Source organism: Meriones unguiculatus, chromosome 3, assembly GCF_030254825.1.
Source record: "Meriones unguiculatus strain TT.TT164.6M chromosome 3, Bangor_MerUng_6.1, whole genome shotgun sequence".
Lineage (NCBI taxonomy): Eukaryota > Metazoa > Chordata > Mammalia > Rodentia > Muridae > Meriones > Meriones unguiculatus.
Window position 1 is genome coordinate 27,296,660 of NC_083351.1, and position 23,866 is coordinate 27,320,525.

The window sequence follows — 23,866 nt, forward strand, 5'->3', positions numbered from 1 at the left end:
GGCTAGTTACAGGCAAAGACCAGGATCAGGGAAGACTCACCAGTATCGTGTCCCAGGAAACCCCCAGAAGATGATGGACACAGTCTCAGGAGGACCAGACAGAGGAAACGGGAGAGAGAGGGGGGGTGTCCTGTAGGAGTTGTCTAGGTGGCCTTTAGATTTGAGCAGGCTATTGCCCTGGCCAGAAACCACAGCCTTGGGGCCTTAATGGAGACCTTTAATTATTCTGCAATCATAAAAGTAGTGTCTGGATAACTCAGGTGGCCTATGGGAAAGTGCAGCTTCCTTGAGTCACCATGGGATTTTGAAAAGGTCTTGAGAGGAGACTGTTCACGTTTGGCCAGTGTGACTGGGGCACCCCAGACAGTGGGATCCCACCAGTCTATCCCCAGATTTCTTTTCTTTGTTTTTAGCTCTTTTCTTTTGACCTCCTTGTTGTCACCCTGAGCAAGTGACTGTACATTTCCTGTGTGTGCTCTGGGGCCTGACTTTAAATGATGGTCGTTGGGAGACAGCTTGGAGGCCTGGGTCTTTTCTTTGTCCATCCAACTTTCTCCTCCCACAGGCACTGAGCCCAGCTCGCAGAGTTTTCTCTGGAGGAAGGACTTTTCTCGGGCGAACTGGTACTGGGCCTCCCTTTCCTTCGCTCTCTCATCCTTCACTTTCTTTTTCTTTGATGTCTGTATTTCTTCCTTCTGGGTCTCCTCCAAACTACTCGCAGACACCATTCCCTGTACTGGTGTCCTTGATTTCAGGTGGATCTTTCTTCCCTCCAGGATATGTCCGTCAAAGTCACTGATTAGTTTGGGGTCCTGGGACAACATTTGCAGGCCTCTTCCTGGTGACTCATTGCTGTATCTTATACCTAAGTCCTTCCACAAGTCCTTCTGACACTGAGCGTGAGGTTTTTCTCCTTGATTATCCACTTGATTAGGGAAAGCCGTTTTCCACCCTTTTCCCTGGATCCCTATTGGTGCCTTTGCCTCAGGAGTTTTCTCTGACCATGCCTCCTTTGAATTTTTAAGGGAGCCCCTTCTGGTCCCTAACTCCAGATGGTTAGCAAAGTCATTCATCTCTCTGAGGAGCAATGAGGAAAAGCCCTCAGCCCTGCCCTCACCAGCAAAGCCTGAGTAGAGGAGTCGATGTTCTCCTTTCTTTGGTTTCTGGAAAAGCAGAAGAGACTCTGCCTTGCCAGCCCACAGAGCACTCAAACTTCTACTCTTGGATTGGGAGGTCTGGATGTTCTTGACTTTTTGAGCATCAAAATATGCCCTAGTGGTTAGACATGATGCCTGGCTGCTCAGTCTTTGGACAGCACTTAGTGTTTTAGTAGCACTTCGTCTTCTGTGTGAGCCAAGTTCTTGGCCATTCATTTTTCCCTCTCACACTCCTGGGGACTGTGGTTTTGTCCCTCTCTGATAGATCCCACACGGTGATGGGTGATGGGAGAGCTCTTCGGTATTTAGTTTTCTTCTCTCTGGCACAATTTGTCTACAAAACAAATGAGCATCGACGTTCTACTGTCAAGGCTCCACTGTTGCCCTGTGTTTGGAGAAAATGAACTCTCAGAGAGTCGCACCTTAGCTGCCCTGCCTGTCTGTGATGCAGTGGGCGGGGCTGGGAAAGGGTGCCTGTGACCTGGGCTCCTGTACATTCTGATGGAAGCCTTGGGCCCCTGTGTCTGTTGGTGTTAGGAATGTCCAGGGAAAACATCGGTAAATGGAGGGCACAGGCGTGGTGTGGACAGGTGAGAAGAGAGGTGTGGAAGGCTGGTAGATAGGTGTGAGGGAGGGAGTTCTCTGAGGTGTCTCAGGATGGTGGCCTTGCCTGTCTTCTTAGGGCTCCCAGCACACAGGCAGGAAAAACAAAAACAAAAACAAACAAAAAAACCTCTGAAGCCATGTGAGATTTTAATAAGTCTTTTTAAAATAAATTGCCAGTAGTGACACATACCTTTGATCTTAGCACTTGGAAGGCAGAGGTAGGCCAACCTCTGTGAGTTCAAAGCTAGCCTGGTCTACAGAGTGAGTTCCAGGCCAGCCGGTGCTGCACAGTGAGATGTGATAGTCTGAATAAGAATGTTCCCTATAGGCTCATATATTTGAATGTGTGGTCATCAGGGAGGGATTAGGAAGTGTGGCCTTGTTTGAGTAGGTGTGACCTTGTTGCCTCAAGAAAGTATGTGCACTTTGAGGTTTTAAAATCTCAAGCTGGGCCTAGTGTGTCTTTCCTCCAGCTGCCTATGGATCCAGATGTAGAACTCTCAGCTACTTCTCTAGCACCTTGTCAGCCTGAGTGTTGCCATGCTATTTGTCATGATGATAATGGACTGAACCTCTGAACTATAAGCCAGCCCCAATTAAATGTTTTTCTTTATAGAAGCTTCCCTGGCCATGGTATCTCTTTACAGCAATAGCACACTGATTAAGACAGAGACTCTGTTAACAAATGAAACTCTTGTCTACTGTTGGTTAGTAGGTATGGGCCAGACAAATAAAAGCCATTATGGCCTTTTTGCTTGCCTAAAATGCTTACAGGGTAGTTGTGTTGTGGAACTTGGAGAATTAGGTTCTTCCTGGAATAAGAGAAACCTTACACATCTGTCAGGCCAATGCTTATATGACCAATATAAATTACTTTATCCCTTCTCCTGAGGTTTGACCTTGTATGGCCTATTTAAACATCTCATCACTAAACCTAAGGGACCATCTTTCCTAGCTACTGTATAGTCTCTAGAGTCAAGAGAGCACAGAACCTGTTCTTGCTGTACTATAAGTCCACCTCTTCATTAGACCAGACCCATGTAAGATGTTATGTGTTGTCCCCATCCACCTTCCACACGGACCCTGCAGAGGAAGACACTAGTAAATCATCTCTGGTTTCCATGGCAACATTAGAAAACTAACCACAGGTTTGTCATACCATAGGCCTCTTGATCAGAAGAATGGAATGCTTCTGACCTTAGGTGGAGACATGGCATTCTGATGTGCTCCAAAGGACAGGACATACTATTGTCTCTTCCCTTAAAAGTTAATACAGAAGCCAAGTGTGGTGGCGAATGCCTGTAATCCCAGCACTCAGGGAGGCAAGAGACAGACAGATCTCTGTGAGTTTGAGGCCAGTCTAGTCTACAAAGGGAGTCCAGGACAGACAGCCAAGGCTACACTGAGAAACCCTGTCTCAAAAAAAAAAAAAAAAAGCCAGATCACTGTAAGTTCAAGGCCAAGGCCAAGGCCAACCTATTCTACAACGGGAGTCCAGGATAGCCAGGGCTATGCAGAGAAACCCTGTCTCAAGAAGAAGAAAGAAAAGTTGCAGTGATCATCATGTGTCTTCACAGCAACAGAACACTGACCAGGACAGACAAAAACAAACAAACAAAAGAATCAACAGACTGGGCACGATGGTGCACACCTTTAGTCCCAGCACTTTAAGAGACACAGGCAGGTGGATCTCTGTAAGTTTAAATCTATAGGAAATTCCAGAATAGCCAGGGATTTACAGAGACTCTTAAAAATACCTTGAGATAGTGAGGAATGGAAACCAGGGAAAGTTATTGGATATGTACACTCAAAATGATTTATTAAAAAAAAAATCCCTGATGGTACACCTTAATCCCAGCACTCCAGAGGCAGAGGCAGGTGAATCTCTGTTAGTCTAAGGCCAGCCTGTCCTACATAGAGAACCTACCTCAAATAAATAAACTCAGAAAAATGATTTTTGTGATAGTTAGCCTTAATTTCTAACTTGACACCACCTGGAATGACCTAGGAAGAGAGTCTCAGTGAAGGATTACATAGATTAGGTTGGCCTGTGACATGTCTGGGGGGAAAATGCCTTAAATGATGTGGAAAATCCAGCCCAGTGTGGGCAGCACAATTACCTAAATAGAGGATTCTGAACTTTGTATAAGAGTAGAGAAATCCAGCTGATCACAAGCGAGCAAGCAAACAGGTAAGCATGCATGCATTTATTTCTTGCTGTGGATGTATTGTAACTAGCTGTTTCAAGTTCTTACCTTGACTATTACCCTACCATAGGCTGCTTGCTGAGACTGTGAGCTGAAATAAACTTTTTCTCTAAGTTGTTTTTTTTTTTTTTTTTTTTGGTCAAGGTATTTTATCACAGCAACAGAAATAAAACTAGGCAATACCACTTCAAATTTCAGGCATGGGAACCAAGCAGGTTCACCAAGTCCTTACAACAAAATCAGCTACCCCATTTCAGCCAGGTTTTGCTATAGAATCAGAAGTCCACTCCATCGTTCTTAAGACACAAAACAAGCTGGGTGGTGGTGGTTTACACCTTTAATCCCAACACTTGGAAGGCAGAGGCAGGCTGATCTGAGTTCTAAGTTTGAGGCCAGCCTGGCCTTCAGAGTGACTTCCAGGACATCCAAGCTCACACAGAGAAACCCTGTCTCAAAAACCAAAAAGTTCCAAGTAAGAATATAATTTAAAAATAGTGTATCAATGACTGTGTGCAAAAATGTGCATGGGAGACCCAGTCTACCTTCAGAAGGATCCATAGACAAATGATCGACAAACAGACATCCCCCCACACCCACACCCACACCCATCCCCTTGCTCTAGAGTAAGCAGCCTCATAAAAGACACCGCCACAGGTCTGTGATAGTGCATGCCTTTAATCCCAGCACGCAGGAGGCAGAGACAGACAGATTGCTGAGTTTGAGGCCAGCCTGGTCTACAGAACCAGTTCCAGACCACCAAAGCTACCCAGAGAAACCCTGTCTTGAAAAGCCAAAAAGAGAGAGGGGAAAGGAGACTGCCTAGGGTTAGCAGGGAAAGGAATTTAGGAGTTGAACCACTTGGGTTGTTGAAAAGAAGCACATTGATCACCACTCGTGGGCATTTATTTTTTTCCTTCTAGAACAAGCTGCATAGTCTATGGCTATTCGTCCACTATGACCTCTGTGAGACCAATTGTGAGTGCAGCTGCCCTTTTCATCTGCCCCAAGGAGGATGGAGCTGCCTGGGGCTGCTCAGTCCTCTCGTTACCCTGAGATTCCCATCCTGATGCCACCTCTGCAGTCCTGTATGATGCTCACACCATGGGTGTGCTCCTTGGGAATGTTGGCTTCACCTCCGCACTGCGGCACTGCGTGGATGCAACTGGCCCTCCAGAGCCCCATCTGCCCCTAGACACACTAACAGTCAAAGTCACACTTCTTGCTGGACTGCTATGGGCGACAAGCTCTGTCTTCTGCACCACACTGAGCTTGGGAGTTCTCAATCAGGTTGCCCAAAATGCCAACAGGGAGCTATTTCAGCTTGACATGGTACGCTGCCCTTTGCAGCATTCTCACGAGACTTTGTACTGCTGCATGCAGAGGGAGGCTTGAAGGCAAACCTTTTCCACATGGAGTAGGCCACCAAATGTCAGCAGCCAACGCACCTGTTCTAGGGACTCACAGGCTTCAGACTCTATCCCAGTCCCAAGGACCTCAGGGTGGCCAGTCGGGTTGGATTCTCTAATAAGCAAACTGAGGTAGCCTGCCTTGCCCCTACCCTACAAACTGCCATTTCACCCTTAACATTCACTGAGGTCTCTTCACAGCTCAGGGCCAGCCCTTGCTGTAGAATCCACAACAAGCCACAGAATCTGAGAGAGAGTCTGGCAGGAATGAAAAAGGTGAGGAGAGCAGGTGCTAGCTACATTGAGAGCTGAAGCCCTGGAACAAAACAATTGCTTTCATCAGGGCCTGAGAACCAGGCTCATGCCAGCCCTTCACAATATATCAAAACGATCCAAGAGGCCCATGTCTTATAGAGACAGAGGGTCAAAGACTGTGAGCCTAACAGGACATCTTTCCACATGATCAGGATCTTAAAATGTTAGCAAAGGCCTCAAGGTCCAACTTCTGAGTAGGCATTCTTTCCCTCAAAGGACCTCCAGGCACTGGACCAAAGGATCCCACCCCCAGGGCCTGGAGGTTACCGCCCCCCTTCATCTCCTCTGGACCTCCTAGGACAACTTCGGTGAGTGCCCACCCTAAAAGGGATGTTCTAGCCTGGAGCTTACAGTTATAGGCAAGGGTGCCTGCCAGGCACTTGAGGACAAACTGTCAGAAAGGCAGAAAGGCTTTCTCTTTGAAGGGACTTCAGGAGCCTTCAGGTGTTCTCAAGGGACCTCATCTGAGGCTAGTTACAGGCAAAGATCAGGATCAGAGAAGTTTAACCCGTATCATGTCCCAGGAAACCCCCAGAAGATGATGGACACAGTCTCAGGAGGACCAGACAGAGGAAATGGGGGGGGGTGTCCTGTAAAAGTTGTCTAGGTGGCCTTTGGCCCCAGAAATCACAGCCCCAGGGCTACAGTGGAGAACTTTAATGTTCTTGAAGCAGAAAGAAACAGCATTTTAATAACTCAATCTGCCTGTGGGGAAGCTCATTTTCGACAGGTCACTGTGGGTTTCTGAGCAGGTCTTTTGAGGAAACTTCTGAGAAGACTGTTCCCGCCTGGCCAGTGTGACTGGAGCCCCCCAGATGATGGGGTCCCACCACTCTATCCTCAGCTTTCTTTTCTCCACTTTTGACTGTTTTCTTGTGGCTTCCTTATTGTTGTCACGCTGACTAAGTAACTGTACTTTTCTTCTGTGTGCTCTGTGGCCTGACTTCAAATGATGGTCTTTGGGTGGCAGTTCTGAGGACTCTGGCTTTTTCTTGCCCAGCAGACTTCTTCCTCCCATAAACAATGGGTCCAGATCCCTCGGCTTTTGCTCCAAGAATGACTTATTTGGTAAGAATTGGAGCCAGACCTTTCTTTCCTTAGCTCTCTTGTTCTTCATCTTCTGCTTTAATGTCGGCTTTTCCTCCTCATGGTTCGACTCCAGGCTGTAAATTGGCAATTTGGCCTGCAGCAATTGCTTTCTATTAAGCTGGATCTGTCTTCCCTCCAGGATATGTTTTTCAAAAACATCAGGTTTAGGGCATTGGGATGCCACTTTTGGCCCAGTCCTTGGTGATATGTTGTCATCTCCTATTTTTATATCCGTACACAACTCCTCCTGGCTCTCTAGTACAGCTCTTTGAAGTTTCTCTTTTACCTTATTAGGGAAGGTCATTGTCCTTTCTTTTCCCTGGGTTTCTTTTGGTGGCATTGCTTCAAGGCTTTTCTTTGGCCATACCTTACAGGTCTTTATAAAGGACCTTCCTTGGATCTCCAGATGTTTGCCGCAGCTGTTCGGCAATAGCTCTATGGTGATTAATGATGGCGTAGCTTTGGTGTCTGAGACCCAGCCCTCATCAACAACGCCTCCAAACAGGAGGTGATGTCCTGGTTCCTTCAGTTGCTGAGAAAAGTCAGTCAGATGTGCCTGGCTAGAATCCACACCAGCCAATACCTCATGGTGGCCTGGCACCGCTCTGAGGAGGTTCACAGCCTGTGGAGCAAAATGAGCCCTAGTGACTGGCCCTGAGACTTGGCTGCCCAATTTTTGGAGGCTCGCAGTAACATAGAGTTTTCTGTGTGAGCTAAAGTCTTTCCAATTCATTTTTCCCTCTCACACTCCTGGGGACTGTGGTTTTGTCCCTCCCCAATAGATCCCACACGGTGATGGGTGATGGGAGAGCTCTTCAGTATTTAGTTTTCTTCTCTCTGGCACAATTTGTCTACAAAACAAATGAGCGTCGACGTTCACTAGCCTCTACTGTCAAGGCTCCACTGTTGCCCTGTGTTTGGAGAAAATGAACTCTCAGAGAGTCGCACCTTAGCTGCCCTGCCTGTCTGTGATGCAGTGGGCGGGGCTGGGAAAGGTTGCCTGTGACCTGGGCTCCTGTACATTCTGATGGAAGCCTTGGGCCCCTGTGTCTGTTGGTGTTAGGAATGTTCAGGGAGAACATCGGTAAATGGAGGGCACAGGCGTGGTGTGGACAGGTGAGAAGAGAGGTGTGGAAGGCTGGTAGATAGGTGTGAGGGAGGGAGTTCTCTGAGGTGTCTCAGGATGGTGGCCTTGCCTGTCTTCTTAGGGCTCCCAGCACACAGGCAGTGACTCTGGTAAAAAGGGCCGCTGAAATGTCTCAGAGTGTAAAAGCATTTGCCACACAAGTCTGATGACAGGAGTTGGATCCCTGTAACTCATAGTAGGAGAAAGCCAACACTTTAAAGTTGTCATCTAACCTCCACATGGGTGCTTGAGACCTGTCTGTGAGTATCCTAATACACATACATCACCCACACACACCCCCAGGATAAAGGACACATTCTGGCAGCCCTAGCCTTACACTGGCTGTCTTCCCACCAGAGAGGCTGAGTCATTTAGCTACTGCGCCTAAAGGCCTCATCTGGTGCTGAGGGAGTGGGTGATTTCTAGAGAGCCACTTTAGTGCACATCGGAAGACAGAAAAGACTGGGTTCTAATGGCAGCAAATGGTGGCAGCCGCAGGGGACAGGGCAGCAGCTGTTAGAGAAACTCACCAGCTCCGGACGAAAGTACTAGAAGACAGAAAGCAAAAGCTTTTCACTTGACACTCCTTATATGTTGGCAGCCCTGGGAAGTCGTGCCCATATTTAGAACATTTCATCACACTTCCGTTAACTTGATGGAGAAAATCCTTCCAAGGCATTGTCTGTTAGTTAATTACAGATATAATCAAGTTAGCAACTAGCATTAACTCTCACCCCCAAACATAAAAACCTGTAGTTTGGGTATCAAGGAAATAAGATTCACTGAATTTGAGAAGCCATGTTCTAATGTAAAAACACCAATGTTAATTTCCTTATGAATAATGTTCTGCTTTCAGTAATGTTTTGTTAACTGACTTAGAAACCAAGATATTATATTTTGTTAAAAACAAATATGAGGGCTAGAGATGGCTCAGCAGGTAAGAGCACTCGCCATTCTTCCTGAGGACCTGAATTTGGCATCCATGTCAGATGGCTCACAACTGTCTATAACTACATCTCCAGGGGATCTGATGCCCTCCTCTGGCTTCTGTGGGTAACATGCACGCGCGCGTGCACACACACACACACACACACACACGTTTAAAATAAAATACATTTTAAAAACACTGTCTTCTGGATATGGCCTGGCCCTTGTACTCATGACATGCTGTCAGGTGTGTGTTTACCTACACAAGCTGGGACCACTGACATTCCATCATAGACAGGGAGGGGACTCATGAGATACATCCTCTCACCTTGAGATGCTCTTGATAGAAAACTGTTCCTGGGAGAATCATATTCCTCACTAGTATAATCATTATCAGGTTGCTTATGCTCCAGTAAAATGGTTCACAGTGATGCAAACAACCCTAGTTAAGTTCAGTGCTTGGGGAAGGAGGTACAGAAATAAAAGAAGTTAGTGGTGGGCTGGAGAGATGGCTCAGTAGTTAAGAGCACTAGCTGCTCTTCCAAAAAACCCTGGCTCGGGCTGGGGATTTAGCTCAGTGGTAGAGAGCTTGCCTAGCAAGTGCAAGGCCCTGGGTTCGGTCCTCAGCTCTGGAAAAAAGAAAGAAAAAAAAAAACAAAACAAAACAAAACAAAAAACCCTGGCTCAGTTCCCAGCACCCATATGGCAGCTCACAACCATTTGGTCTGTAACTCAAATTCCAGTGGATCCGACTCTCTCACACAAACCTATATGTATGCCTAACACCAAATGCACATAAAAATAAATTAAAAAAAAAAGAAAATAGGTAATGTACTTATGGGGAAGTAGAAAAAGTTCAGAGGGAGTAGAAGGAGGATAAGAGAGAGTAATAAGAGATGAAATATCACCAAAATTCATTATAGACATGTATGAAATTGTTAAAGAATAATTTAAAAATATCAGATTTTATATCTGATAAATAAAAATTTATCAGATAAATAAAAAATTTATCAGATTACTTCAAAAGGTATCTTGATAATGTCAGGACTCATTTAAGTATCATTGTATGTTAAAATATTTTCTTTCTTTCGTTTTTTTTGTTGTTGTTGTTGTTATACAGTGTTCTGCCTGCAGGCCAGAAGAGGGCACCAGATCTCATCATAGATGGTTGTGGTCATAATGTAGTTGCTGGAAATTGAACTCAGGACCTCTGGAAGAGCAGCCAGCATTCTTAACCTCTTAGCCATCTCTCCAGCCCAAGTATTTTCATTTTTAATTTTTTTAATGTTTACTTTTATGTGCATAGGTGTTTTGCCTGCATATATATATATATATATATATATATATATATATATATATATGCATCTGAATGAGGGCATTGCATCTGTTGGAACTAGAGTTACAGGGAGGTGGGAGCTACCATGTGGATGCTGGGAATTGAAACCTGGTCCTTTGGAGGAGCATATAGTGCTCTTAGCTGCTGAGCCATCTCTCCAGGACATTCTTCCAGGACAATGACCCTTTTTAACAGCTGTTGTAAATATTATTTTTAATTTGTGTGTGTGTGTGTATGTGTGCGTGCGCGCGCGCGTGTGCGTGCAGGTACCCAGGGATGCTATAAGTGGGAAGTGGATCCTCTGCTGTTAGAGTTACAGGCAGTTGTGAGCTGCCCAACTCAGGTGCTGGGAACCAAACTCGGGTCTTGAATAGCCACAAGTGCTCTTAGCTGCTGAGCCCTCTCTCCAACCCCTAAAATGACTTTAGCACATCCGTTATATACTCTTGTATCGCACGTCTTATATGTGTATGGCTAGAAATGCGTAGGACTACACGCCTGAGCTTTATATATAACGCAAGAACCCGCACTGAAAGACATGTGCGTTTAGTCCATGCAAAGGGAGCAGCAGATGCTGTTTTCAGTGTTATTCAGATGAAAAACACAACCATTTGGGCCATTTTGCTATTAAAAGTCCTGGTCTACATCTCCTGACCCTAACTCAATAACTGCTTTGTTACTGTAGATATTAAATACAATTGTCTATCAGAAAACAACTCTTTATGATAACACTGTCCCTAAATTTTAATTTTTATCAATGCTACAGACTTGGCTTAGTTTCTTAGTTAGGGTTAGTATTGCTGTCATAGCACCATGACCAAGAACCAGTTCAGGAGGAAAGGGTTTACTTGGTTTATGTTCATTACTATTCATCATTAAAGAAAGTCACAGCAGGAACTCCCAGGGCAGGAACCTGAAAGCAGGAGCTGATGCAGAGCTGATGAGTGCTGCTTAATGCGCTTGCTCCCCATGGCTTGCTCAGCCTTCTTTCTTAGAGAACCCAGAGTGGCCCCACCCACAACGGGCCAGCCCCTCCTTCATCAATCATTAAGAAAATGCCCTACAGCCTGATCTTAGAGACATTTTCTTTTATATATATATATATAATTTGGTCATGATCCTAGCCTGTAACAGTTGAGCCATCTCTCCAGTGCTAGAGGCATCTTCTCAGTTGAAGTTGTCTTCTTTCCACTGACTGCAGTGACTGCTTACTGGCCCTCCCCCATCAATCACTAAGAAAATACCTTACAGGCTTGCCTGCAGCCAGATTCATAGAGACATTTTCTCAATTGAGGCATACTTCTCTCCAGTGACATAAAACCAGCACAACTAACCCCTTGTCAACTCGACACACAAACAACTTCACTAGCAAGCTGCAACCTTTCCTTTCTTATTTATCCCCAAGGTCCCACGTTAATAAGAATATAACAATATGAACCGTTCCAAATTTTAAAGTCCCATAGTCCTTAACCATTCAAACAGGCAGGGATATGGTACACATACATAAATACTGGCCAAATATTCACAACTTAATGAATCTGAAAACATTTTTACTTCTGGCCAGAGAGACGGCTCAGCAATTAGGAGCACTGGCTGCTCTTGCAGAGGTTGAGTTCAAGTCCCAGCCAACACATGGTGGCTCACAGCCACCTATAACCGGATCTGATGTCCTCTTCCATCGTGTAGGCACACATGCAAATAGATCACTCATATACATAGATAAATTCTTTATTTTAAAAAAAAAAAAAAAAAAACTTCTTGTTTACTATTAAAATATATCCTTAGGACATCACTAGCTTCCACCATCCCATAGGTAAGAATGTTTCAGATACGGGGTCACCCTCCAGGGTAAGCAGCTTTGGAAGAGGCCACCCCAAGGGCAAACTGGAGAAGGCTGGACAAGACTGCCAGCTGCCTGCCTGGCGCGGTGGCCAGTGCCTATAATCCCATCACTCTGGGAGGCAGGCAGATCTCTGCTGAGTTCGAGGCCAGCCTGGTCTACAAAGCGAGTCCAGGACAGCAAGGCTACATAGAGAAACCCTGTCTCGAAAAACAAAGAGTACCAGCTACAACGGTCACCACTGCAGCTACTGGACCCGCCACCACCCTGTACCCCTGAGGTTCCTGTGTCAGGTTCCTTCCCTGGGGACCCGCCAGGGAATGATGATGCAGCGCCCCACTTGGCGGGGAAAAGAAAAACATCCAGGCGGAGTGCGAGTGCGTGGGTGACCACCAAACCAGAGAACTTAGTCTAGGGACTCGGCAACACCCCAAAGGCCTCGAAGTGGTTGTGCAGACTGACTGCACGGAGTCTACTGATGAACAGCTCACAGGTCTTGGAATTTCCATGAGCAGGGCTGCCCCGCGCCCACCGGGGAACTCTTACCGTTAGCGACCGCTGAGGCCTCCCCCGGCTCGCGCTCGGCAGTTGCTGGAGGAGCCATCTGGGGACAGCGAGGAAGGCCAGGGAAGGAAGGAGAAAAAGCAGGGTCAGAAAGGAGCCGGGTGCCGGCTTGATTAAGAGCCCGAATACTAGACACAACAACCGCCCTCAGCCCTGGTCTGAGGGTCAAACTCACCCCAGTGGCGAATCTGGAGTGATTAAAGGGACCTTTCTCTTATTGGGATGGATGGTCAAAGATCACAGTGCCCACTGAGGAACACTCTGGAAGCATGGTTCCTCCTGGGGATCCTTTATTGTCTGGAAGGGACTCAAGATACAACTTCTAAGGGACACCTCTCCCCTCAAAGGAACTCGAAGCCAACAGTTCATCCATCCTCCAGCCACTTGAGGTTGCAACACTTTAAAAGATGTCCTTTAACAACAACAACAGAAAAGGTGATTTCCACATGAACATCTGCTGTGGACTGACGACAGCGACAGCGACAGGGAACTTGAGAAATGAGCCACCTGAGGAGCGGCTTCTGCGGGAGCCCTCCCCTGCTCCTGACTGCCTTCCCTGCTGAGGCCGAAAGTTCACCCTCAAAGAAGGTTAGGTTGCAACTTTTGAAATTACCTCCTTTTCAAAGGCCTCCTTTGGTGGGGACATTTCTAAAGGACCTGGCACGTGGGTCAAGGGCTAGAAGTAACCAGACATGTGGGACAATTTCTGAAGGACAAATCCCTCCTCAAACAGACCCCTTAATGTGACTTTAAGACAGTTGAGGTGAAGCTTTTTAAATAGATGCTCCTCCCATCTACGGGACCTCCTGGTGTAGAGGCCAGTGGTTAGGGACCAGGGCATCTGTCAATGATTAGGAAAGGCAATTTTCTAAAAGACCTGATGTTTGAACCCCCAGGAATGGTATGTCCTCAGGGTTGTGATACATAGGCCAATGACTGCCTGCATTGGGAAAAGAGAAGACTTGCCTGAAGAAATATTCTCAGCTGGATGTAATGAACACAGCCAGTTTCTGGAGAGCTGGCCAGAAAAGATTTGAAAGCTAAAGTCACAGGGTTCCCTACAGGAGTTGTCTTTAAGAAAGGAGATCTTTTGACTGTCAAAGGAGTGTTGCCCTATTCAGAATCACAGTCTCAAAATCCTCCAAGTCTTGAGGTAGAGAAAGAATTTTCCAGAAAAGCCTGGATTCCTCACCCTTTTGCATGGTGGCATAGAACACCCAGAGTTCAAGAGTCCAGCCATCAGAGCAAAGAGCTCTTGATTCAATACCAGGAGTGCCCAGCCCCCAAAGGCCACACCATAGCAGCTCGGAAGAGAAAGCGCCTGAGCAGAGCCTACGCATCAGGAATGCAAGGTTTGAAATGGGGCCATTAAGCTGTGGAGCAAGGAAGCCTTCCAGCACACATTCAGAATGGTTAGGAGTGGCTGAAGGATGTGAGGAAAACAGACATCCTCCAGTCTATCCTAATTTTCATTAGGAGAAAGCAGACAGGTCATTTTCTTTTTTGACGAAGGAAGGAAGGTGAAGCTCAGAGACTTGGGTGGCACCGGTGATGGCATGGCAGCCCTGATATTTGTGCCAAGTGCTCCCAGCACCCCTTATCAAATTCCAACAGGATGACAAGGCTTCCCTTTGTGCTCTGGACAGGAAAGAGGGATTACCTCTGCTTCTCTAGTGTCAACTGCTGTAATACCTTCACGCCACAGCTCTTGCCAAAAAGGGAGCTAAAATTCACTGCATTAAACCTATACCATTCTTTCCCAGAGACTGACCATCAACAGCTTTGAAAGAAATGATTACTTTCAAAGCAAGCGTGCCTACCCCATCGTTGACTACCTGATGCTTGGTTTCCATGGAGATTTTCAGAGCTGCCTGACAGCAGATGTTTCCCTAACCTTATTAGGTAGCCCACCTCCTCCTCATAAGCTGTCGTGCCATTCACCACCCCACACCTCCAGCTCCTCATCCAGGAACTTCTCATATTCTCATCTCCCCAGCCTCAGCCAGCCTCACCACATGCACAGGGCTTAGGAAGTTTGTGCCAGTTCTGACTTCACTGTGTCTTGCTAGAATCGCTCCATGAGCCTCTGTGGAGTAGCCTCTCATCCTTGTACTGCTTTTTGAGCAGCGTTCTCCCGCTCTGCCAGCACTGCTGGGCTGCCCCAGATTTTTCTGGTGTGGGAGTGGTGGTGGGTGATGGTGGTGGTGTCTGGCTACCACTTCTTCATTAAACAGGCTTCTTGTGGCCTCCTCTTTGTGACAGTCCTGAGCCAATGGCTGTAGTTACCTTCTGTTGATGCCAGGACAAAACTCTATATGATGCTCTTCGGCTGAAAACTCCCAGGCCCAGGGCCTTTCCTCCTCTTTAGCAAACTTGGTTTGGTTTCTTCCTTGGTGACAGGCTCAATTTCCCCATTTTTCTTTCAAAAAAGGTCTTATGTTGGGGAATTCAGCTAAGTTGGCTTCCGTTTCCTTTCTGTAATGGCTGTAATTCCCACTCTAAACTTGAATCACACTCGCTTGCCTACACTAACTGGATTTCAGCTGGATCTTTATGCCCTCCAAGATGTGTTCTTCAAGGTCACTAGTTTTGTGTGTCTGTACGTTACTTGTGGCTCTTCACTTTGTTCTATCTCACCACAGCCTCTGAAAAGATTCTACTCCACCTCCTGGCTCTTTCCTGAAAAAAAAAAAAAAAAGTATAACCTCATGGATAATTTGGTTGTGGCTTCTGTGAGTACCTCTTGTTCCTGTACCTTCCAAGTATGTTGTAGATTTGAATGGCTTTCTATTTTCTCATTAGTTTTGCCAAGCAACGCCATGGTCCTTACTCTTAAGTAGGTCTCAATTGTTGTTACTGCCTCAGGCTTTTTCTTGGGGAAAACATACAGGACTTTTGAAGAAAGTTTCTTGCACTGGGCAAGCCTGACCCTTCTGACGAACTCACTCTATAGAGGGCAAGTCCCGGGGTTGAGGGCCTTGGCACTTACTATAGAGCCCACAAGTAGGAGACCATGCCGGTTTCCCTGGAAGCTGGCGAAGGCGGATGGGTTCTGCCTGGCTAGCCCATAGCCTATCCTATTGTTGCCTGGGGTGACCCTGAAATGTCTGCTGTTGAGGATCAGGCCCAAGGAGTGGCTCCCAAATTCTCCGGGGCTCACCATAAAACTCGCTCTCCCGGTCTTCAAGTGTGGGAGCTCAGAGCTTGGAAACCCATTTCCTCCTCTCACTCTCCTGAGGACCAGGGCTTTTCCACTCACAAGTCCTCCCCCGTGCTGGTCAGAACTTTTGGAGAGGTCTGCAGTTCTTCTCTTGCCATTGCTATGTTTCTACCACACCACTCATTTTCAAAGTCTCCCCAGCCTCTGCCTTCCACACTGTGCTATTGTTCTAGTCTGGGAACTAATGAAATCACTGCACAGTCTTTAGCTACACAGACTTTAGCTGTCTATAATGCCGTGGGCAGGGACAGGAGGAAGAGGGCTGTGACTTAGGCTGAAGCCCATAGCAGCCTTTGGTCTCCATGACTCTTGATGTTAGGAATGGCAGCATCCGTGAATACCCACTGCATATGGAGACCACAGGCATCCTATGGGTAGGTGAAGGGTGTGTGACAGGCAGAAGGCCAGAGACAAGGGCCAGAGTCCTCCAGGAAATTGGAGATGGATGAACAGACCTGGCTAGTTAGAGATGTCAGGACGTAGCTTTTGTCCTTAATAATACCAGTAACTGTTTTGGTCACCCAGCCAGAACATTTTGAGTGGCAGCCATTCACAGCAAGATGACCCCACATGAAGGTTTCACAGAGCATCTACCAGAATGCCTTTATTCTGAAGGATTTTTCTTAGGTTTACGCTTCAGCCAGCATCCTCGAGTTTTTGCCTCTTTGATGAAACAAAGGAACTTATAGAACTGGCTTGGAACTGGCTGTAGCTCCCAATTGCTGTACCTCACACTTTGCCTTCCATTTTGTCCTGGCCTCTTTTGAGCACTTTGGGTTCCTTTGGAACGATTTTTGGTGACCTCGTTTGGTGACTGCCTTTGTCTTTCTCGGTTCTTCTGAGCTGTTTCACTTCTGTAGAACTATTTTTTAACTATTATTCTGTTTGTATGGTGGGTCTCAAACCCTTTGGATATCTGGCCTATGACAGGGAAGGCTTCTTGGGTTGTGCTCAGCCAGTACAGCTCCATGGAACCATTTGAGTTCGGGAGACAGGGGTATCAGGGAGGTTACTGTTGTAACATGACTGTAAAGTACACGAAGTCTTTCCTATGTCTACTATGACGGTATCTAAATCATCTTGGAGCAAAACACTCTGCCGCTGACATCTCTGAACACAACAAAATCTAGCCATTTCATTTTTGCTTTTTTTTTTTTTTAACTTCTTGGCATGCCTTTACAAAATGTTTTGAGAGAGAGAGAAATGTGACAGCAGCCCCTGGGTGGACAGAAACTGCACCATCCATTCAGCACAGACTGACAAAGAACTTATTCCTGGGACCAGGAAGGGAGTAATGCTGTGAGTCTATTAGGGAGATTTGAATCTGTTGGGGCACACAGTCTTGTTAGAACCATCTCAGGAAAACCAGACCCAGGAGCTTGTTAGAGTCATCAAACTAAGGAAAGGCTGCAACTCCATAAACTCCATAAACTGACAGAATTCTAACATCAAGATGGTATGGACCTCAACCGGTCATCTGATACCTACGGTGCCCATCAAGGACCAAGGACTCCCAACTACCCATCGAATATTGAATTTCAGTTTGGCTCTGTCCCCTGCTGTGGACACAGCCTACTCAACTGCCTGCCCCCTACTCACCTAGCTGTTTCTGAGCAGTCATTTCTAGTTCCCGACCTGTTTCCCGCTGTTTGCAGCTCTAGCAGCAGCACTGGTCTGGTTCATATGACATCAATACAGACCCTTCCTCAATCCACTTCTGAAACCTCTTGAACTCTGCTACAGCTCATTCTGTAACCTGTGCAAATGTCTATAGATGTGTTTGCTGTGAGCCCTGTGCTGTGTGGTGTGAGAGTTAACACTAGTAATTAAGGTTAGAATGAAAGAACCGACGTTCACCTCGGCCAGGCTACCAAGGGAGACAGATTATATATGGCAGAGACTGTTTAACTAGACCTGGATAGTGAATGAATGAAGTCAGTCCCCAGCACCCACATCAGATGGCTCACAATTGCCTGTAACTCCAACTCCAGCGGATTTGGCACCCCTGGCCTCTATAGGTGCCTGCACTCACATGCACAGACCCCCACAAAGAAAACACACACATACATACATAATTAAAACAGTGTGAACAGAAAAAAATGACAGAAAACTGCTGAACCTTGTGACTTACTGTTTGGTAAATTCTGTCCTCATGAAAAGACACAGGTGTGTATTTGTGTTTCCAGCATAGTTATGGACCGTGTTGAAGCTGAGAAAAAAAATCTCACAGGATTTACAAGAGAGAAAACTTACAGCCTAAAGGATGACTAAATTGTTTAATATGTGCTTTCATTAAGTACTCAAAAATCTCCAGTTTTTTGCTAGGCAGACCTAAAATATAAATTCCAAAGATTATTTTTAGGATTGTCTAATGTAAAGATCTTTTTGCATGAATTCTGGGCCTTTGTTCAAATGAAATACTATGTATTTTGTCAATGTTGAAATAATTCTGCTATTCTGCTAATAATACATTTGTTTAATTTTTTTGGTTTTTTTTGTTTTGTTTTGTTTTTGTTTTTGTTTTTTGTTTCTTTGGTTTGTTTTTTGTTTGTTTGGGTTTTTTTTGGTTTTTTTTTTTGTTGTTGTTGTTTTTTTGAGACAAGGTCTCACTATGTAGCCCTGCCTGTCTTGGAACCCATTAAGTAAACTTGGCTGACCTCAAAGTCACAGAGATCTGCTTGTCTCTGCCTCAGGAGTGCTGGATTAAAGGCATGTACTGCCATGCCCAACCCTAATTTTTGTTTGAGGAATATTTTAAAATTAGATATTTGAATATATGAGTATGTTGACAGAAAATCAGCATTATTGGCTCTTTATGGGTCTCACAAGTAATGTGCTAAGAGAATTCAGAAGGAAGCTTGATGACCATTTTATTGCAGTTTTGAAAGAAAAAACAGGACAGGCGTGCTGGAAGTGTTGCCAGCTGCCAGGAGAAAGGAGACAGAGAAGAGGAAGAAAGTATTCCTTATTGAGTCAGGGTTCAAACCAGGAAGAAGCTTCAGAGATGGAGGTCCACACAAGACTGCATGGATGACGGTCTCCATCAAGAGTAGACCGCTGTGTTGGTCCAGGCGGACATGTTTCCATTTTATTAAGCTTCTGATGATTCCCTTCCTTACCAAGGAAATGGGAGAGATGGCATTCAACGCCGATGCTGAGGGACAGGTCCATCCTCAGTGGCCTCCATGCCTGCTAATGCCTGTCTTCTGTCTACCCAACAATTTCACAGGTATATCCATAGTAAAAGTTACCAAGCTGAAGCTAGTATTGTTGACCAAGACAGCCACACTAGCCGTATGGTCTGGTAATTCAATATCCATGTTTGTAAACAATATGGAAGAACTGATCCATGCAACTCGGTGAGAATCATATTAGCTCTTTTGTTTGCTGGCGGCAGCCTGCATGTTTGAAACTGTGGTGCTGTGGCCTCTTCCCCCGTTATACTCTGTTCTTGTTGTGACGTGAGGTGAGCTGTACAGAAATTCTCACTCAAGGGGAACATGACCAACCTGGAAGCAGCTTACCTATTCACCTCAGTCTGTTTTAAAGAAATGTTTCTGGGAATTAAGATTGCCAAGAGGAGGCAGCGTGTCAGTAAGGGGACATCTTGGTATAAGAAAAACAAAGGCTTTCTCAACAGATCCAGTTTTGAACTGCCCACGTTTATAACTTTTTCTGCACTTGGACTTGTTAGAGGGTTTGAAAGGATTGCTGTACTGACATAGCTTGGATTTTCATCTCCATATGATGATCAGAGATCTTAGAGACTATAAGGTATAGAGTCAAGCAATCTCATACGTTTTCATTTGGTATAGTACATGAAGATTGTTACTCAGCCAAGAACCTTCATCTAATTATTGTTGTCAAATAAACACATTCCTCACCTTTTGGTCTTTTTTTAAAAGATATATTATGTATACACTGTTCTGCCTGCATGCCAGAAGAAGGAACCAGATCTCACTGTAGATGGTTGTGAACCACCACATGGTTGCTGGGAATTGAACTCAGGACCAATCTGGAAGAATAACCAGTGCTCTTAACTGCTGAGCCATCTCTCCAGCCCACCTTTCGGTCTTTGTAAAAGCCTTAAAATACATGTAGGTTAAAATTGGATGCAGGTACTAGAAAGACAGCTCAGAAGAGTGCTAGATGAACACACCGTATTTACGTACCTGAGGGGAAAACACCCATAAAATAAGTAAATCTTAAAAATTAAAATTGGCTGGGTGGTGATGGCGCACACCTTTGATCCCAGTACTTGGGAGGCAGAGGAAGACAGGCGGGCAGAGCTCTCTGAGTTCGAGGCCAGCCTGTTCTACAGAGCAAGTTCCAGAATAGCCAGGGCTACACAAAACCGAAATAAACTTGGATGTAGGGGCTGGAGAGATGGCTCAGTGATTTAAAGCACTTCTCTTCCAGAGGACCTGAATTTGGCAACCAGCTCCCCCGTCAGGTAGCATGAAACTGTAACTCCAGCTCCAAAGGATCTGACACTTCTGGCCTCTGAGGACGCCTGCACTCAGCTCACCTTGGTCACCTCCACACAATTTAAAACAATAATTTTAAAAACTTTTAAAATGAATGTGGGTTAACATGTCAAGGTTTCAAAATGTGTAACAACCCACACACACAGTCAAGGGCTGGGGAAATGTGTCAGTAGATAGTGTTTACTGCCTAGATACGAGTATCTCGAGTTCAAATTTCAAGCAGCCAGTGGAAGTCAGGAGGAGTGGCACCGGTACTAACCCACCTCTCAGGGAGAGAGACAGACACCCTAGAAGCTGGCCACCCAGCTAAGCTGGATAAAAAGGTAAATTCTGGAGTCAACAAAAAGACTGAAAAAACAATGTAGATGAGCTGCCAAAATGGCTCAGTGGGTGAGGGTGCTTGCCGCTAAGCCTGATAACGAAGGTTCAATGCGTGGGGCCCACATCCGGGAAGAGAACTGGCTCCCTGCTGAAGCTGTCCTCCGATCGCCACCTATCTGCGTGCTGCGGCACACACGGCCACAGAGGGACACACACAGACACAGTATGTGCTCAGTACAGATGTAACTTTTTTAAATAAATATTTTTAGCCTAGGGTTGGTTGAATCTGTGGCTATAAGCCCACAGGTATACAACTATTTTTTTTTAAGGCATTCCCAATTCTGGGTTGAAAAAAATGAGCGAGCATGCATACAAAACACTTCAAAACAGTCTTGCTTGGGCCTGGAGAGATGGCTCAGTGTTTGGGAGGACTTGTTGCTCTTACAGAGGACCCAGGTTCGGTTACTAACACCCATCTGGTGGCTCTCACCGTCCAGGGGACCCAGCAGGCACGCATATGGTATATGTACATACACACAGGCAAAATATTCATATACATAAAAGTAAAATCTTGCTGAGCTTGGTTGGTGGCACACACCAAGCAACTCGGGAGGCAAAGGCAGGCAGATCTCTGAGTTCGAGGCCAGCCTGGTCTACAAAGCAATTTCCAGGACAGCCAGGGTTACACTGGGAAACTGTCTCAAAAATCTTAAAAACAGTAACGGTTGTGCTCTGTCTATTCAAAAGTGATTGTCAAGGGTCTGACATGGGGGCAATAGCTCAGTGCAGTGCTGGCCCAAAGGCTGAAGGCCTCAGGGTCGTATCGCTCCAGCCTATAACCCCAGCTACAGAGATGTAAAAGTTCTAGGTCTCCCTTGGATTCAGCCAGTTTCTTGGCCATCCCGTGATACATAAGCCTCTGCCTCAAAACAGGAACCAAGAGTCCAACACAGGTAAGAAAAGTGTTTATTATCAGGATAGTACAGTTCTCATGGAGTCTCAAACAAGTAGCAAATCACATCCTCCAAGGATACCAAGTCTCCATCACAGGACAATACACACACATTCTATGCATGAAGGACCCAATCTATCTTTTTTTCCCCTTCCCATTGGAAGCTCCCCTCAGAAATGATGAGTCAGACGCTGTCCCCGTCTTCTTTATAATGTTCTTAACGTATGCTGGGATATCCGTGTTTCTTCGAAAAGTTTTCCATCTCCCCTCCCCCCACGTGGCACTTCTGTTAACTGGCTTTTGTTAGAGGCAAGTCAGTTTGCTGGGGACAGAAAGATGTTAAAAAACACAGCAAATAAGAGACAAGCTCCATACGCGGCGATTGCGATCCAAAACCTGGGGTCCTTGAGCAGGGTCTTGTCAAAGCAGCTGAACACAGTGTAACCAATGGACATCCCAGCAAATCCTCCTGCGATGTGAGCGGCGAAGGACACCTTTGGAGAAAGGGGGAAAAAACCGGAAATGGGTGAAGAAAACGCTATGGAGCTCCTCCAGTACAAATATCATACTGTTAGAGGCTGGGTCTCAGGCTAAGACAGGACACAACCCTTTGTCCCCGAGACAAGGTGAGGCTGTAAGCAAAGTACCTAAAGCTTAAGAAACGTTGCCAGGTGTAGTGGTGTACACCTTTAATCCCAGCACCCAGAGGCAGGCGGATCACCCAGTTCGAGGCCAGCCTGGACTACAGAGCAAGTTCCAGGACAGCCAGAGCCAGAGCCAGAGAAACCCTGCCTAGAAAAAAAGTCTTTGTTTATGTGACTTTTCGTTACTGTGTATATGTGTTAGGCTGCAAGGCTCATGCCACAGAGAACATGAAGAGGGCAGCGCTGAGGCTGAGTCTCTCCTCCTACCTCACATGGCTTCTGGGACTGAACTCTGCTTTACAGGCTCCCATCGGAAACACCACACACCCTGAGCCACCTCGCCAGCCCAGCGTTTTCTCTCCGCCTTTCTGTATAACCCTGGCTAGACTAGAACTCACAGAAATCCTCCTGCCTCAGTCTCCTCGGTGTTGAGCTTATAGATGTGACCCACCAACCCTAATAAAACATGCCGTTTCAGCCACTCTCTTACGCACACAGGACAGAACCACTGTGACTCTTATTCTTTTGATCAGCTTTACATTTGGGATGCCCCTTTATATAAAGCCAGCCAAGAGACGGAGATGGGAGTGGCAATAAGGTGTCTCTGTTGTCAGTAATCATTGAAATGAGGTACAGAATTAACAAAAACAGTTTTAAAAACTCACCACATTTAAAGACTAACCGCAGCAAATCTGAAAATTACTTTTGTCAGCTTTTTTGTTTTTCCTAAGACAGTTTCTCTGTGTAGCCTTGGCTGTCCTGAACTTTGTAGAGCAGGCTGGCCTCAAACTCAGTGATCCACCTGCCTCCCTGAGTGATGGGATCAAAGGTATGTACCACCATGCCTGGCTGTCATCTTTCTTTATAGTATACTTACAACACAAATTTTTATTACTATATTCTTTTTTTCCCCAACCAAACAGTTTCATTGTGTAACCTTGGTTGTCCTGGAACTCTCTCTGTAGACCAAGCTGGCTTCACAGTCACAGAGATCCACCTGCCTCTGTCTCCCAAGTTCTGAGATTAAAGGCTACCTCTGTCCAGATCATTGTTCTATTCTGATCCACTTTTTAAAAAGACAGCCTCATACATCTCATTCTGGCCTTCAACTATTAGTTGAGGATAGCCTTGATTCCTGATCCTCCTGCCTCTGCCTCTCAAGTGCCGAGATTATAAGGCATAAGCCACCACACCCAGTTTCCCAGTCTGCTTTGAATTCTCTGTGGGCAGGGGAGGCCCTTGTCACCTATTTTTTGAATGACATTGCAGACGACAATGAGAGCCCAAATGACAGACAATCCGACCTCTGACTTCCTTGGGACCTTGTAAATTTTGCTTTGTTCTTTGGTTGTGCATCTACGTGTATCACATATGCGTGTTCACACATCCGTGGGTTCACATGAATATGCGAGTGCATGTGAGCGTATGGAGGCCAGAGGCCGGCTGCTCTTCTCCGCCACCTCTCCTCCTAGCCACTTCATATTTTGAGGTGGGTCTCTCTCTAAGTATCTTTCTAGTTAGTCCAGGAACTCACTATGCAGACCAGGTCTCAAGCTCACAAAGATCCTCCTGCCTCTGCTTCCCAGTACTGGAATAAGAGCTGGAATAAGTGATTTGAGTAGACTGGCTGGTCAGCTTTTCCTAGGGGTCCCAGTCTCCACTTACCCAG

General features: G+C 46.0%; 1 protein-coding gene and 1 long non-coding RNA gene across 6 annotated transcripts in view; one reads left to right on the plus strand and one right to left on the minus strand.

Moving 5' to 3' along the window:
* LOC110540095 (uncharacterized) overlaps nucleotides 1-23,866 on the plus strand; it is a 123,567-nt gene that overhangs the window by 33,242 nt on the left and 66,459 nt on the right. The gene's annotated exons all lie outside the window — the stretch shown is intronic.
* The window catches only part of Rhbdl2 (rhomboid like 2), a 44,123-nt gene continuing 41,806 nt past the window's right edge, over nucleotides 21,550-23,866 (minus strand). For both annotated transcript variants that reach the window (XM_021626883.2, XM_060379605.1), the window contains exon 8: nucleotides 21,550-22,047. In XM_021626883.2, coding sequence (XP_021482558.1) covers nucleotides 21,868-22,047 — 180 coding nt within the window. In that variant the 3' untranslated portion in view covers nucleotides 21,550-21,867. The remainder of the gene's footprint in view (nucleotides 22,048-23,866) is intronic.